Source organism: Scophthalmus maximus, chromosome 17 (assembly GCF_022379125.1).
Source record: "Scophthalmus maximus strain ysfricsl-2021 chromosome 17, ASM2237912v1, whole genome shotgun sequence".
In the NCBI taxonomy this organism is placed as follows: Eukaryota; Metazoa; Chordata; class Actinopteri; order Pleuronectiformes; family Scophthalmidae; genus Scophthalmus; species Scophthalmus maximus.
Genome location: NC_061531.1, coordinates 14,468,504 through 14,483,492, shown reverse-complemented (window position 1 = coordinate 14,483,492; position 14,989 = coordinate 14,468,504). Strand labels below are relative to the sequence as shown.

Sequence of the window (14,989 nt, the reverse complement as noted above, 5' to 3'; positions counted from 1 at the left end):
TTGTAAAGTCAACGAGTATTTATGAAAAATAATGTATATTTGAATGTATCACATTTGACCTGATTAGGAGAGACAGCAGGCGTAAATAGTGGCTGCGGCAGTCAGATGTGGCTTTTCCGGTTTCCGCCACTTGACCTGCGGTCGCAGCTGCCACTTGTTTGTGGCGGCAGCCACCGACCCGCCGTTGTTTGCGTGGTACTGGAGCAGTGAGCCTGAAGTCTGTCGCTACGAACAGGACCACAGTCTATGAACAGGACACCGGTTCCAGAAAGTGAAGTGAAGAAACATAATCGCAGTTACTTTCCACATTACGTTTTTGTTGCATTATTTTGTATTGCTTAAGTTTATTTGAGTAATTTGTGTGCTTATTGGCGCTGTGAAGTTTAATCGGATGAATCATATATTTCAATAATTCCACAGTTGAATCTCCTTTATTTCGACAGAACTTATTGGTTATGGATACCTTTAATATATTGGTACCCTGTAAGAATAGCTGTTAATTCATGTATTCTTTAAGGTTGATTCAACTCTGCTCCATTACTTTTATACTCATTATACGAACTTAATTTCGCACAAAGAAATATCTTATAGTACATACTCTGTCTTCATAACAGTATATAATAAACAGAAAATAAACAAACAGACGAAACATAAAAGATAAAATGTGAGAGTCTTATTCTGTTGATGTAATCAAGTCAAGTAAGGCAGAAAGTTTCAGGGCATTTTTGTTCGTCATATATCGAAGAGACTTTGTGAATGAAATTAGATCATCCTTCCATCCATTGAGGTGGGGTTTCACTTTTAGATATATGAATTTGTGGATAAAATGCTTTCTCAATAAAATCAAATTGTTAATAAAGAAGTGCAAGTTTTTCTCCTTCACCAACACTCCCGTTTTAATTGACATTACATTATAATAATAATAATACATTTAATTTATAGAGCACTTTTCATTGCTAAAAGCAATCTCAAAGTGCTACAGAGTACAAAACAAGATAAAAGAAGGGTTCGGTGATATATCCTTGGAACAAAGCCAATTTTGAAATGCAGTCCAAAAGTCTTGCACAGCTTCACACTGGAAGAAAACATGCTCTATGGTCTCAATATCCCTCTCACAGATTCCACAAGAATTGTTATCCCAATTAAATATCTCGTGCAAGAAATGGTTGGATGGATAGATGTCATTTAAAATTCACTTTAGCCTTGGGTAGGACTGGATAAGATAAAACTCTAACTCCATAACTTGACACCTTGGATGTATCATAAAACCATGGTGCATAAAACCCATGTTATATTATTCTCACAATAGGTGGGAAAAGACCCGCCCTAACTCTGCCTCTGATTGGCTAAAGCTCAGTCATAAAGATTGTTGATTGGTTACAGTAAGTGAACAATATCGGGGCTAACCAATCAGAGGCAGAGTAAGGGCGGATCTTTCAGCTCCGTGTCTCGGAACGCTTGGAGACAGCCAATCAGGTCGAGTCCATCCGTGCTACCTTAGCCCAGCTCGGTCAAAACAACAGCTCGTCCAGTGTCACTAGCCGTTTCCTGTTAGCATTCACAGCATAGCCAGCGACAAAAACTAAAAACGCATAAAATGTTAAATTAACAAAAGCGTGTGTTGTCCGTCGATGTTGTCTTTTTCATTTTGGCGTCCGTGTACTCCAGAAGGCAAAGCTAATTAGACGCGCCGTCGCGTCGCTAGCCGCCAGGCTGCTAGCCCACCCTTGCTAACAACGGCGATCCAGCAGTGAAAGATGGGCTCCGTGCTGAGTCGCAGAATCGCTGGTGTCGAGGACATCGATATCCAGGCCAACTCGGCCTATCGATTCCCACCCAAATCTGGTAAGTGATCGACAGTTGGCTTGGCTGGATTCTGAATCTACACATACATGGATCGAGTAAAGCGAGAACTTGTATCGAGCTGCTGAGCATCTAATCCCATCAAGTCAAGTTGTAATTACTTTATTACCAACTGCTGCACAGTTAGATGGAGGCTGGAAACGCATGGACGCATGTTAATGTGTCTGTGTTTCTTCAGGGGGGTCACACGTGACTCAGAATATGTTGTGATGGTTGCAGATGCTTATTATTAGATTATTACAGCATTGTCATCAAATCACACGAAGCCAAACAGATGTATGTTTGATGGTGATGTTGTAGCCTTGAGTTGTTAATGACACTTTCACCTTGTTGTTATGATATTTTCAGACAGTATAAACACAGTGTGGGGACGGGTATATTGGATGTGAGACCAAGAAGTCTGACTCAGTTTCAAAACCAATAAAAACCATCAGGCATTTTATTGTCATTCATAATCCTCTCCATACCAGTCTACATCTTTGAGGATTGATACGGTGATAATGAAGTTGCTGGAAGTCCTGTTTCCAAGTGTATGGATGGTAAAACTATTACTCTGTTCAGAGATGTAATGTTGAATGTGATTGGTTGAGGTCGTTTTCTAGGGGCTGTCCGGTCTGGGTGTTGGGTGATGTTAAACATTAGCATGGGGCTGAGACTGATAAATGTACCCCAGTTTTATGTTATGTCAAACAACCCATTTTTTTTCTGTAGATAAATTATAAACCGTTTTGTTAAAGAATCAAGAACTTCACTTGGCATTGTGCAGCTAAACCTTTTTATTTTTACGGATGGACAACTTGAAGTAACTGCATGTAAAGAGAGTTATTGTTTACAAGGACACAGGCAGAGGTCCCTTTTTGAATGAAATGTACAAAATAACAATAAGTGTAGGAAAGAAAAATGAGCAGTCCAATGCTCGCACTCACGCCTTCATTATTCATATTTTTTCTCTCTCGTCCTCAGGGAATTATTTTGCGAGTCACTTCTTCATGGGAGGAGAGAAATTCGACACACCACATCCAGAGGGATACCTCTTTGGAGAAAACATGGACCTGAATTTTCTTGGAAATAGGCCAGTGCAGGTGAACACTGTTGTTTTTCTTCAACCCGGTTGTTGCATATTTTCCACAGTTGCAAAGCTACAATGCAGTAGTTCCACATTTATTGTCAGTAATGGCATTAAATAAACAATGTTGCTAGTTTCAAGTCACATGATTAATGCTTTCATTTATTTCGCCAGTTTCCATATGTGACGCCTGCACCCCACGAGCCTGTGAAAACCCTGAGGAGTCTGGTCAACATCAGAAAGGACTCTCTGCGTTTGGTCAGGTAAATATAGTGATGCAGTATTATGATACAAATTGCAGTAAAAGTAAAAAAAACCAAAAACAATATTAAGGACAAGAGTTTTCCAATGTGTCGATCTCTTAGCAATGCCTGTCAAACCTCTCGATTCCAGGTATAAAGATGACTCGGACGCACCAGTGGAGGAGGGTGAAAAACCCAAGGTTCAGTACGGTGTGGAGTTCACCTTCGATGCTGATGCTCGAGTGGCCATCACCCTCTACTGCCAGGCATTTGAGGAGTTCTCCAATGGGATGGCAGTGTAAGAATTTAAATTGTCTTTCTTTTATGTCGCTAAATCTCACACAGCTCTATTGTAGCACAAAATGTATAAATTACAAGATCTGAATCGTATCTGCTCTGTTATTCATGGAATATAAATGACATATTTAAATCCATTAATGACTCTTGTGTGAGTTAAATATAAAATAGGGCACCTGTATCTGTTAATGAAATGATGGTTGTTAAAATTTGACTCATATAAATATCAGCACAGCATCGTTAGGTTTATAACACTTGAACTCTCTTTTATATGTGTAGTGAGATTTGAGCCTTAGAGCAAAAAGACTAGAATAGATACGGTGGGTTCTTAGCAACCACCAGTCACCATGGATACTGCAGATAAGACTTAGAACAAGATGAAAGTAATACTCTGTACTGAAGTAATCGTATATGATGAGGCTGAATGATGATTCATTTTTCTGGATTTTCGAAATGCTGCGATTTTTCAGTTTTTCTGCTATTTTCGATTTTGTCCAGAGACACAAATTATTGATCACTTCAGATCTCGTTAGGCTTTCCACACTGATAGATTCAGGCTTCATCTTCCTGCACACTGACCCTTGTTTTCTGTGATATACTGTATGTAGGTACAGCCCAAAGGATCCATCAATGGTCTCTGAAACTGTACATTACAAGCGAGGGGTGAGCCAACAGTTCTCCATGCCGTCTTTCAAAATCGATTTCAGCGACTGGAAAGAGGAAGATGTGAGTATCTGCAGCTTTAGTTAGTGGAGTTTGTTGCTGGGACACGCATCACAAACATGAATGGGCTTTTTTTAGTTTTATGTCAGTAAACATCTTCTACATACTGAGGTTTTGCCAGAGGTCTGGAGATGAGACTATCATCAAGACGGTTGACTTGTTACTCACAGATATTCTGAAGGCCCCTGTCCTCTGTTTACAATTACACTTCATTGGAATTAAAATATATTTATTTTTTCCCTTAAAGCTGAACTTTGACCTCGACCGAGGAGTGTTTCCCATGGTTATCCAGGCTGTAGTTGATGAAGGAGACGGTAAGTCACAACTGCTGCATAACAATCAAAACAATAATACTTTCTACCGAGACTGTCAGACAAATGTAAAATAAAATAGCAGCTCAGTAGTTGCAAGGTGATTCACTGAAAATGTCAAACTTAAAAGTTTAATTGTAAATACTAATTGGGTCAACTTTGCATTAACCTTTTTTATCTTTTTTCCAGATTGCCTTGGACATGCTCACGTACTTTTGGCAGCCTTTGAAAGAGTAAGTATACATCTGCATAAATGTGAATAATTTAAATATGTATAAAACAAATTTTATGAGCTTAAAAATTGTTTGTTTTGTTTTTTTTACCTCCAGCACGTTGATGGCAGTTTCTCCGTCAAGCCTCTGAAGCAGAAACAAATTGTAGGTTTACAAATATTCTTATTTCACTATTAACATTTTGAGTATTCAGCAAGTTATTGGGAATTCAAAGGGAAATGTATTTTATCACAGTCTGGGAATTGAAGTCTGATCTACCTATATTCTGCCTTAGATTTTTTAAACAAACAGCATGTTGGTGATGCAACACAAGGCAGGTGAAGGAAGACTTTCTGGAAACAGTGCAGGACGATCGCTCTTAAAGAAATATAAATATTTATAGTATTTCGGCTGCATTCTGTTTTGATCCTTATACCATCTACAACTTTTGAAAGACTGTGCCGAGACCCCTGGGAGTCTGGTGGTAACTTTAAGTAGACATTGAATGTAAATAATAAGGCGCTCAAAGTAATTGTACATGTGTGATTTTAGTTTTGTTCTTAATCTCAGACATTACAGTGGTTTTTTTATATCAAATATACTGGAAAAACACTCATTGTGTATCATTCTATTTTTATTTTTCTCTATCTTTTAGGTGGACCGCGTGAGCTACCTCTTACAGGAGATTTATGGGATTGAGAACAAAAACAACCAAGAAACCAAGGTTTCAGTGAACAACTTACTGTCCCTCATACCTAAATCACAAGGCTGTAAATGTTCGGCCATGTTTTTATTTTTACAGCGTATGATTTAATTTCTCTTCTTCCAGCCATCCGACGATGAGAACAGCGATAACAGCAACGAGTGTGTCGTCTGTCTGTCCGACCTGCGGGACACGCTCATCCTGCCCTGCAGACATCTGTGTCTCTGCAACTCCTGCGCAGACACCCTGCGTTACCAGGCCAACAACTGTCCCATCTGCAGACTGCGTGAGAAGTGTTGCATTCAAACAACTTTAAAGTTCAACATAATAAAATAGCTTTAATCGTTGTGCTTAATTTGACCTGGTGTTCCTCCACCCAGCGTTTAGAGCCCTCCTGCAGATCAGAGCTGTGAGGAAAAAGCCTGGAGCTCTTTCTCCTGTGTCTTTCAGCCCTGTTCTGGCTCAGACTATGGACCACGACGAGCACTCGGTAAGTCTCATAATATGTGATCTAGATTTGTTCAAAACATTTATTGAGCAGCAAGTTGCAATGTTATGTGTAATTCAACACTTCCCTGTAATAATCTGAGGGCAGCAGCAGGATCGTGTTGAGAGGCTTTGGGAAGCAGGAGCCAAAAACTTCTTCCACAAAACATGGTTGAAAAACAAAATGTATATATTTGAACTGATTCGATTTTGGTGGTCAGATGACAAAGATCACTGGTCACTCATAAAACGTGGAAGTAATGAGATTTTATATCCAAAAGGTCAAATTCACTTTGCCAAAAAAACTTGGGAACAGAAGGGGAGATTGTGATCATATTTTCACATTTGGTCCGATCCTCTGTGCCTGGACAGACATGGTAAGGGTAAAAGCACAGATTAAGAGTTGGAGATCTGATTCTATCTGGTAATAGTTAATCTTTGACTGATATCTTTGAATCCTTTTCACATTCAGTGTCTAGTTAGCATGCATCATCACCACCAGCCTGTGTGTGTGTATGCGTGTGTGTGTGTGTGTGTGTGTGTGTGTGTGTGTGTGTCTGCAGGGCACAGACTCGGTGCCTCCCGGCTTTGAGCCCATCTCACTGCTGGAAGCTCTGAACGGTCTGCGGTCGGTATCTCCTGCCATCCCGACTGCACCGCTGTACGATGACATCAACTTCTCCGGGGGTTTGGGTGGTGAAAGCCGACAGCTGAGCTCCCCAGAGCATCTAAGTGATGGGAGTCTGCAGAAAAGCAAAGTCAGCAAGTCACCTGACAGGTAATGGCACAATGGGGGGGGAAATCATTACTGTATTTTATCAGGTTAGTTATCTGACTTCTACTTTATGTATTTGTTCATATTTTTGTCTTGTCCCTTCTCCCCTTCAGCACCCTTAGGTCTCCGTCTTCTCCCATCCAGGAGGAGGATGAGGAGAAGCTGTCTGAGATGTCTGACGCTCAGCCACACACGATGCTGTCCAGCAACCCCGCCCCCACAGACGTATGACGCCACGTCACTGTCTGACATTTAAACTTTGACTTTTCTGCAGACAAGAACTTTAAAAAAAGTTAAGATCTTTCTCTTCTCTCTTCCAGGCCACAGCAACCGAGGACGTCGCAGAGTCCCTGTCTCCAGACGACGGTGAGTTTCCTCTTTTTGCTGCTCTGTAAAAAACAGTCAACTATGTTGTTCGTGTGACACCGTTGACGCTGTTCTTCTTCTCGCTGTCCCGGGTGATCCAGAGGACAGGATGCATGCGGGTGGAGACATCCTGCAGGACTGCAGCAGCGAGCACAGATGCTTGACCAAAACAGAGAGCGACCCAGCAGGAGACCTGTCTCTGCCAGGTGAAAAATCCTCCTAACTGGAACATATAATAAAAAAAAGGCTCAATGCAAACAGGAAAGCAATGAAAGATAAGAAAAAGAACTGGCATTAGACCTTTATTATGACGGATTAGAGGAAAATCAGTTCAAGCACCAACTGCAGCTCCTATTTCTGACTCTTTTTCTAGTTGATCAATCTCTGCTCTGGTACTCCAGCCTAATGTCTTTCTTCTTTAATCCAATACTGGCTGTAAATTCTCTGTGCTTTTTCATCTAACCTGAGTGCTCTTGTGCTTCTTTCTGTTTCCTAACACTCCTCTCCTGTTCCCCGTCGTCTTATCCCTCTGTACCGCCTCACGTTGGGCAGCTCTAGGTCCTGATTCCTGCTCTATTGGTATGGAGGAATAACTGCGGTAGGTTTTCCTGTCCGCTCTGCCTCGCCATGTACGAGCTCCACTGAACCCTGTTCTCCGTGGATACATTCTCTATTGTTTGTCGCAGCTAGAAAAAAAAGGATCCAGCGGGTATTATTGAGTGCATTAGCTGCGATGTGCCAGTTTTTTATGCAGCCAAGGCTTTAGAATATGAAGAATAAGCACAGTTTCTTATGTGTGAAGTCTGTCTAGATATTTCACATTGAGCCATGTTTGCTCATCTATTGCTCAATGCTCTCCAGGGTCGTCCGAGTCAACGGAAAGCCTGAAAAGTCAGAGCACAAACTGCTCCAGCCAGCCCCTCCTGTGTCCCACGAGCAGCCTTCACATGGAGGATGAGCATCTCGACCCGTGACTCTGATCCGGACGTTTCCCCTTTCATCCATCACAACAGGTTTATGCTTTACAAGGATCACCCAGTCCCCCTGTTCCTTTTCACAGCCCTAGCTCAGTCTCTTGCGTCTGCGGTCACAGAGTCATCAAAAGTAAGGTTCACCAGGACCAAGGGAGGACCGTGTTAATTCCATCAACGTCTCTGACATTAGAAAAGAAATTTGACTCGTGCAAAGATGCTCTTGGAACCTTACTTTAAACATTTCATTAACTGTCAGATGTTGTCCCTTGTGGCAGAGTTGTGGTCTAGTCATGTGGATCCCAGATAATATTTCACTACCTCTCATGGTGGTAGTGAAGTGCTTTGAAGCTTTTAAGCACACTTCCTTTGAATTAACTTGTTTTCTTGACACTAAATTCAGACAGATTTATATAATAACACTTTGTGTTTTGATGTTGTATTCATCAGTGGATCGCAGTAATGACTCGAGAGCCCATTTTTTTTCCAGTTCAGACGAGCATTTTGGGTTCCGAGCAGACATTCGAGAGCATATTACTCACGTACGTGTGTTCATTTGAAGTGATTTTGCACTCCTTTATAATCCATTCCTTCTAACGAGAGTTTATGATGACGTCAGTTTCATTCTTCTTAACGTCGTGTTCTATTATTTCAAAATTATGTGATATCTATGTATCAAAACTGTACTAGAATCCTATGTATACTTGCATATTATATAGGGGAGAGTGGGGGAGTCCTGTAGGGCTGCAACTAACGATTATTTTCATAATCGACGAATCGATTAGTTGTTTGGTCCATAAAATGTTATCAAATTGTGAAAAAAATTAAGATTGTTTTTCCCACACACCAAATATATTTAGTTTTCTGTCATAGAGGAGCAAAGAAACCAGAAAATATTCACATTTAAGAAGCTGAAATCAGAGAATTTTGACTTTTTTTTTCATAAAAACTACTTGAACCGATAAATCGATTATCAAAATAGTTGGCGATTAATTTAGTAATCGATTATAATCGATTAATTGTTGCAGCTCTAGAGTCCTGATATTGAATTAATGGAATTATATTCATTAAACATGCACATTATCTAAGAATTACATGATGAGAACTACACATTTGCATCCTAACAGCTGAACTCAAAGATAGTTATAGCCTGCAACAAGCGTAGATGCTCCAGCTAGTGTGCGTGTGCTCACTGAGTGTGGCACGGTAAATGTTTTCGTAGTAGATGTGGCAAATCTGTACAGTCCTCTCTTTTTTTGGTGGCAACGCCCCGTGTTGGCTTATGTGATGTAGCTGCAAAAAAAAAAAGCGGGTCACGGTGTTTGTGTGGCTGCAACGCCTTTAACTCACGCTGGTCCTGTATGTGTAGCGCCATGCATATACATCTATGTGCCTTGAGCTGATATGGCCGCCTGCTTGGCGCATTGGACATTAGTGTTCTACTAAATGCTACAGTACATAAACCGTTTTCTGCCCGTCAACAGGATTTTTGATGCCGATTGTACAGAGCCATTTTTTTCTCTCTCTATCACAAACTTCATGCTACTGGGGAAAAAAAGTTGTATCTTGTTATTGAGCAATATTAAATTGAACTGTTCATTTTACTACATTATGACCATTTATCAATTATGCATTTAATCTCAAGTGTTTAGTTTCAAGTGGATTCTCTTTTCTGTACGTTCGACAAGAAGGAAAAGACCCAACGCAACAGATGCAAAACGTTGCATTTTAATAATTTGGACTAGAACTTGCATGTGGATTCGTTGGCATTTAAAAACGTCTCACGGCTTTAAAGTGAACAATTGGTTATTTTGTCTTGACCCCCCCCCCCCCCCTTCCTCTTCTGTGCCATTTCAACTTGACACTGTGCCTTCCTGTTCTTGTTCTGACCACTATTGACCTGGTATCCAGGAAAAACTCCACAGTAGGTGGTTTGTGGCTCTGTGTAAAATCAATAGCAGTCTCTCCTCGTGTGTATAGCAGCATGTGTAATAACAATAAAGAACAAAGACTTAGTACTTCCAACTACCGTTTGTTTTTTGATTCCAGTGTTTCTCTATTTTTTTGTCTGCAAATTACACTAATAATACACATGCCAGACATTGCTGTCAGATCAACAAGAAATTAACTATTATCTAGATGATATTAATCATCTTACCCATAACTAGTCAGCGTAACTGTGATGACTTCACAGGTCGCTGTAATGTGAGGTAAATGTTGATGAAATGCTTTATGAGTTTAAGGGAGAAAAGTATGTCAAGGTAATGTAGAACATGTTATGAAGAAGCTCAATGTGTGTGATGTGCAATAATTTAAAAGTAACTCAAAGAATGCAAAATTATTATTATTTTAAAAGTCCCCACATTGTAATTTTAATGAGTTTCTATAGAACACTTAAAGCCAAAATCTTTGTAGGCGGTTTATGAACAAAAGATTTAAAGATATTTTTGCCAAACCTGAAAGCTGACAGCTGATGTTTCTGAAATGAAGAAAATTATTACAATATGTGTGTGTGTATCCTGGAAAGGCCCCGTGATAACATTATTCTCCTTTTTTGACAGACAAAACTACGAATGTCCGTCATTTAAAGTGGAAAACTTGAGTGCAGGCACAAGTCTTCTATCAGGGTAAACACTTCCCTCTGCTGGACAAGATGGCAACATAACTGCCCTGTGAAATTTGGTTCAACTGTGGTTTTATTTACAACAAATACATGAACCATTAACTGCTGTTTCACTTATTCCACCTGAAAGGACACGAGGGACCTGCCACTTTCTGATTATTATTACTGTCTTGTCTTGTGTGTGTGAAAAAACATGCATTTTTTTTGTCAAACTACAGCTTCATGCTGTTATTTAAATTGTATCAATGACGTAAGGAGTGTCCCTCAGTGTTGTGTGCATCTGGGAGCAGAGCCGCTGCTGCTGCTGTTGAATAAACCACCTCTGGCAGAAGAAGGCTGAAGGATAAAACAGAACAACCTGCACTGTCAACAAATTAACTAGAGCTGACTCAGAGGCAAGTGGATGAATACTTACACACACAAACACACACAAACACACACACACACACACACACACACGCACACACACACACACAGTTGTGCATGCAAAAACACTGTTGCACACCTTTTACTCTTATGGTTTATGACAACATTTAAAGTGTTAGAATTCCAACTAAATTCAAATAAAAGTTAATACAGCAACTACTGTTAATTCAAAAACCTTATAAAAGTATGAAAGCACCAAATCTTAGTGCATTAATTCAGATTTTGTACTTTTGTGCTCAGATGTTACTTGGTTTACATCGGAGATGCTTTGTAAACATTGTAGAAACGTGGTATGTGCGATCATGACCAGCTGGTCTCATTTGGAGAAAGTACACACATGTACATGTTCTAGTTTATTGCACGTGAAGCAACACATACTGTACATTGCACTGGCCAGCTGATGCCCGGGGTGGTTCACTTTAGGATGAATTTTCCAGCGACACTTTAAAAATCTGCGTAAAGCTGTTTCATATTTCAAACAAAGTGACATTCCTCTGGGGTAATGATTAACATGCTGCTCTCTGCTCTCTCAGCTGGACCGACAGGTGTACGCCACCCGGGTAAAGTTTAATAAGGATTCAGTTACACTGTGGCCTCAAGCTCGACCTATAAAAACATAATACACTTGGAGAATATGCGTGCGAGTGTACGTACACACACACACACACACACACACACACACACACACACACACACACACACACACACACACATGCTGTAAATGAGATGAGGGTCCATGGCACTTTTACATAGAGAAGGTCAGAGGGTGAGTTTGTACTGCATGCATATAAAGTTAGAACTCTCATACGCCGCATTCCCAGGCTCGAGCTCCTTTCGTGAACTCTTCTTAAATTTATTAGCTTGTCTGAAAAAGCTGAAATATGTTTGTGGGATTCTCAAAATTTAACCTCATCCTTTTAAAGATCCTTTTAAGATTTAAGAGGCCACGAGGAATTATTTCACAGACCGCCCGCACCATCCCGCCCCCCTCAGGCCACACAGACTGACAGAGTTGCAGGTCATTAAAGGTCAGTTTCATCTACTGGACGACTCTGTGTGAACGCGCTCGCCTCCAACGTCTGACGACCTCACAGGTGGAGATGTTTGTCGTGTCCGTGATTGGTCAGCGGCCCAGGTGACGTAGCCGATGGCTCAAAATAAAGGAGATTTCCCGTTCATCGCGGTAGGGGGAGGCCAGAATGGGGCAGTGGGATGAGACAAATAATCCTTAAAACAGTTCTATTTTGTTTTTGATCTTTTAAGGCGACAAAAAGCAATATTGAGAGTGGAGTGATTGTGGATTGAATCCTGTTTGGTCACAAGACACAAAAATGGTAAAACCATTTGAGAACAGATGAGCTTTTCTCTGTTTGTTTGCTTTGTGTATTTGCAGATGCATAACAGTCTGTGTAAATAGGTTTACCTCAGGGCCAGTCAGGCAAGTGCTCTCTCATCTAATTAGTCTGTGCTAAACCTCTTTGAGGCATGAAATCATCCCAACAGCAATCCACACAAAGCCCCCCCCCCCACACACACACACTTGGAACAGTTCAATTAGCCCACATGCCCTTGATCTGTGAAAACATGCAGTGCACATTTTATAGCACACGTGCTAGGTAAATCTTAATCCATACCTATCACATCACATCTGGACAACTGCGTTGACAGATGTGCAGTGATATAATTAGACTCCTTGTACTACTCTTGTTTGACCTGGCGTAAAATCTCATCTACACCAAAAGATACTCACCAAAGGGGAAAAAAATATAATAACGAAAAAACACCAAAGATTTTCTTAATTTTTGGTTAGGGAGATATACAAACTATTACTGTAACTATCCTATTATGACGGTATTTGAGATTTGTGTCTAATTAAAACCTACACAATGTAATTCTAATTGTCCATCTCTGACCTGGGTTGTTTAGAACCCCACACCCCCCCCACTACCCTCCACTACCCTCCACTACCCTCCACCCCCCAGAACCATATATGTCAATCATTTGAGGGAAGGGGATTTAGAGACTTTGGAGACACGTGCACAGACAGACAGCTAACCTACTTTGAGGTGACCACTTCACATTATGAGATCAGAGAGACAGAGGAGGAGGAGGACGACAAAAAGAGCAGGAGGGACACAAAGGTCAGCATCTCTCCTGCAGTCCGAGCTGTGAGGACTAACCAGAGGACAGGGGAGAGTTCTTTTCTTGGCTTTGACTGCACTCGTCTAGAGCTGAAATTCTATTACAAAAAGCTGGGAATAGAAGAAGAAGAAGACCTATAAACAAAAGAGTTCTGAGATATAATAATCATGGCACAGCAGGTCAGCGGCTCACCGTTCCTCAAGCCCTTCTCCCTGAGGGCGGCGGTCAGAGTGGTCAGCCCTCTGCAGCAGAGACGACACACGCTCCCCGCCAGCGAGTTCCGGAACCTCACGCCGCAGGACGCCATCAGTGTGTTTGAGATCGAGAGAGAGGGTGAGTCCATGTCCTGGAAAACCTACACAGTAAAACTAACGTGATGTGTGTTTTCACAATCTTGACAGATTTTTCCACGTGTATTAGATAAATTGAACACTTTCAATTGGGGAAATATAAACTTTTGTTTGTGGACTCAGCTCTAATTTGAAAGGGAAACATTTTCTTTCATCATTTTTAGTTCCAGGACATGACCCACTGTATGAACTGGTTCTTTCCACCCTCCCCAGCGTTTGTCTCTGTGTCTGGAGAGTGTCCGCTCATCCTGGATGAGGTGCTTAACTTCCTGAGTCAGTGCCCCGAGCTGTCGTTGGGTTGGTTTGAGGAGGGACAGCTCGTAGCCTTCATCATCGGCTCTGGCTGGGACAAGGAGAGGCTTTCACAAGTACGCAATACAAGATGCCAAACTACAGATTATTCACTTCTGTTCTCATTGTGTTTTTTGGCGTCATTAATGCTTCTGTTCAACCCCTCTCCTCCAGGAGGCCATGACCCACCACGTCCCGAACTCCCCTTCTGTGCACATCCACGTGCTGTCGGTGCACCGTCACTGTCGCCAGCAGGGCAAGGGCTCCATCCTCCTGTGGCGCTACTTGCAGTACCTGCGCTGCGTGCCGGGCCTCCGGCGAGCTCTGCTGATCTGCGAGGACTTCCTGGTGCCCTTCTACCTCAAGGCCGGCTTCAAGGAGAAAGGGCCGTCGGCCATCTCTGTGTCCAACATGCAGTTCCACGAGATGGAGTACACGGTCGGCGGGCAGGCGTACGCCAGACGGAACAGCGGCTGCTAGTCCCTCAGTCCCAGGCCCCCGCCCTCCCCTTACACTCCGACTTACTCACCACTTACATGGACTCAGGGCAGAAAAGATTACAGAGAACACATCTGACAGATGGACAGACAGAAGAAGCACAGCACCAGTGAACACCATCGGACTGGGTTCAGCGTCCTCATGTCAGTTTGACCCACTTGGCCCAAGGAGTGAGGACTGTGTGAGGCCGAGACGGGACAGAGAGTGGATTCACTTCTTCGTGCAAGAAAAATGAAGCCAGTGACTTTACAGACTAATAATCAGAAATCAAATTCCTGTTGTCATCAGTAGCATATCAGCATTGAAAGATTTAAATTGTTTTCCCATTAGTTTATCATCTGTCTAATCAATAGCATTTCATGGTGTGTAATCTAACCAAGGCAATTATTTAAAAAAACAACCATATAAATCCATCAAATCTTGAGTTGTGGTATGAATACTGTTCTATTTTTGTAAACCATATAAAAAGTGATGAATACAGTGTTATTATTGTAATATAGAGTCATTTGAGGATCTATATATTGATCATGCAGCAATTAATAATGATTTGATTGTTTACTGGAAAAAGATGGTAGCAGAAATGTTCTGTTTGTTTCCCTGTTGCTTAATGTGATTAAAATCTTTTTAATCTTCAAAAAGGGTTT

At 41.4% G+C, this 14,989-nt stretch overlaps 2 protein-coding genes across 3 annotated transcripts; both read left to right on the top strand.

The window, feature by feature from the left end:
* Nucleotides 1-1,460: 1,460 nt before the first annotated feature.
* mgrn1b (mahogunin, ring finger 1b) lies at nt 1,461-8,880 on the top strand. 2 transcript variants are annotated; one of them, XM_035616434.2, is made up of 17 exons: nt 1,461-1,845; nt 2,827-2,945; nt 3,104-3,192; nt 3,323-3,469; nt 4,077-4,194; nt 4,439-4,505; nt 4,692-4,735; nt 4,832-4,879; nt 5,370-5,438; nt 5,544-5,703; nt 5,798-5,907; nt 6,467-6,681; nt 6,792-6,903; nt 6,999-7,044; nt 7,146-7,250; nt 7,597-7,642; nt 7,906-8,880. In XM_035616434.2, the coding sequence occupies exons 1-16, from the start codon at nt 1,758-1,760 to the stop codon at nt 7,635-7,637; spliced, it is 1,578 nt and encodes a 525-aa protein (XP_035472327.2). In that variant the 5' UTR covers nt 1,461-1,757; the 3' UTR covers nt 7,638-7,642; nt 7,906-8,880. The 2 variants fall into 2 exon arrangements, with proteins under 2 accessions (XP_035472327.2, XP_035472326.2); XM_035616433.2 differs by lacking the exon at nt 7,597-7,642 and having other exon boundaries at nt 1,462-1,845.
* A 44-nt stretch (nt 8,881-8,924) lies between these two features.
* aanat2 (arylalkylamine N-acetyltransferase 2) lies at nt 8,925-14,977 on the top strand. Its single transcript, XM_035616412.2, has 3 exons — nt 8,925-13,539; nt 13,770-13,924; nt 14,022-14,977. The coding sequence occupies exons 1-3, from the start codon at nt 13,374-13,376 to the stop codon at nt 14,325-14,327; spliced, it is 627 nt and encodes a 208-aa protein (XP_035472305.1). The 5' UTR covers nt 8,925-13,373; the 3' UTR covers nt 14,328-14,977.
* The last annotated feature ends 12 nt before the right edge of the window (nt 14,978-14,989 follow it).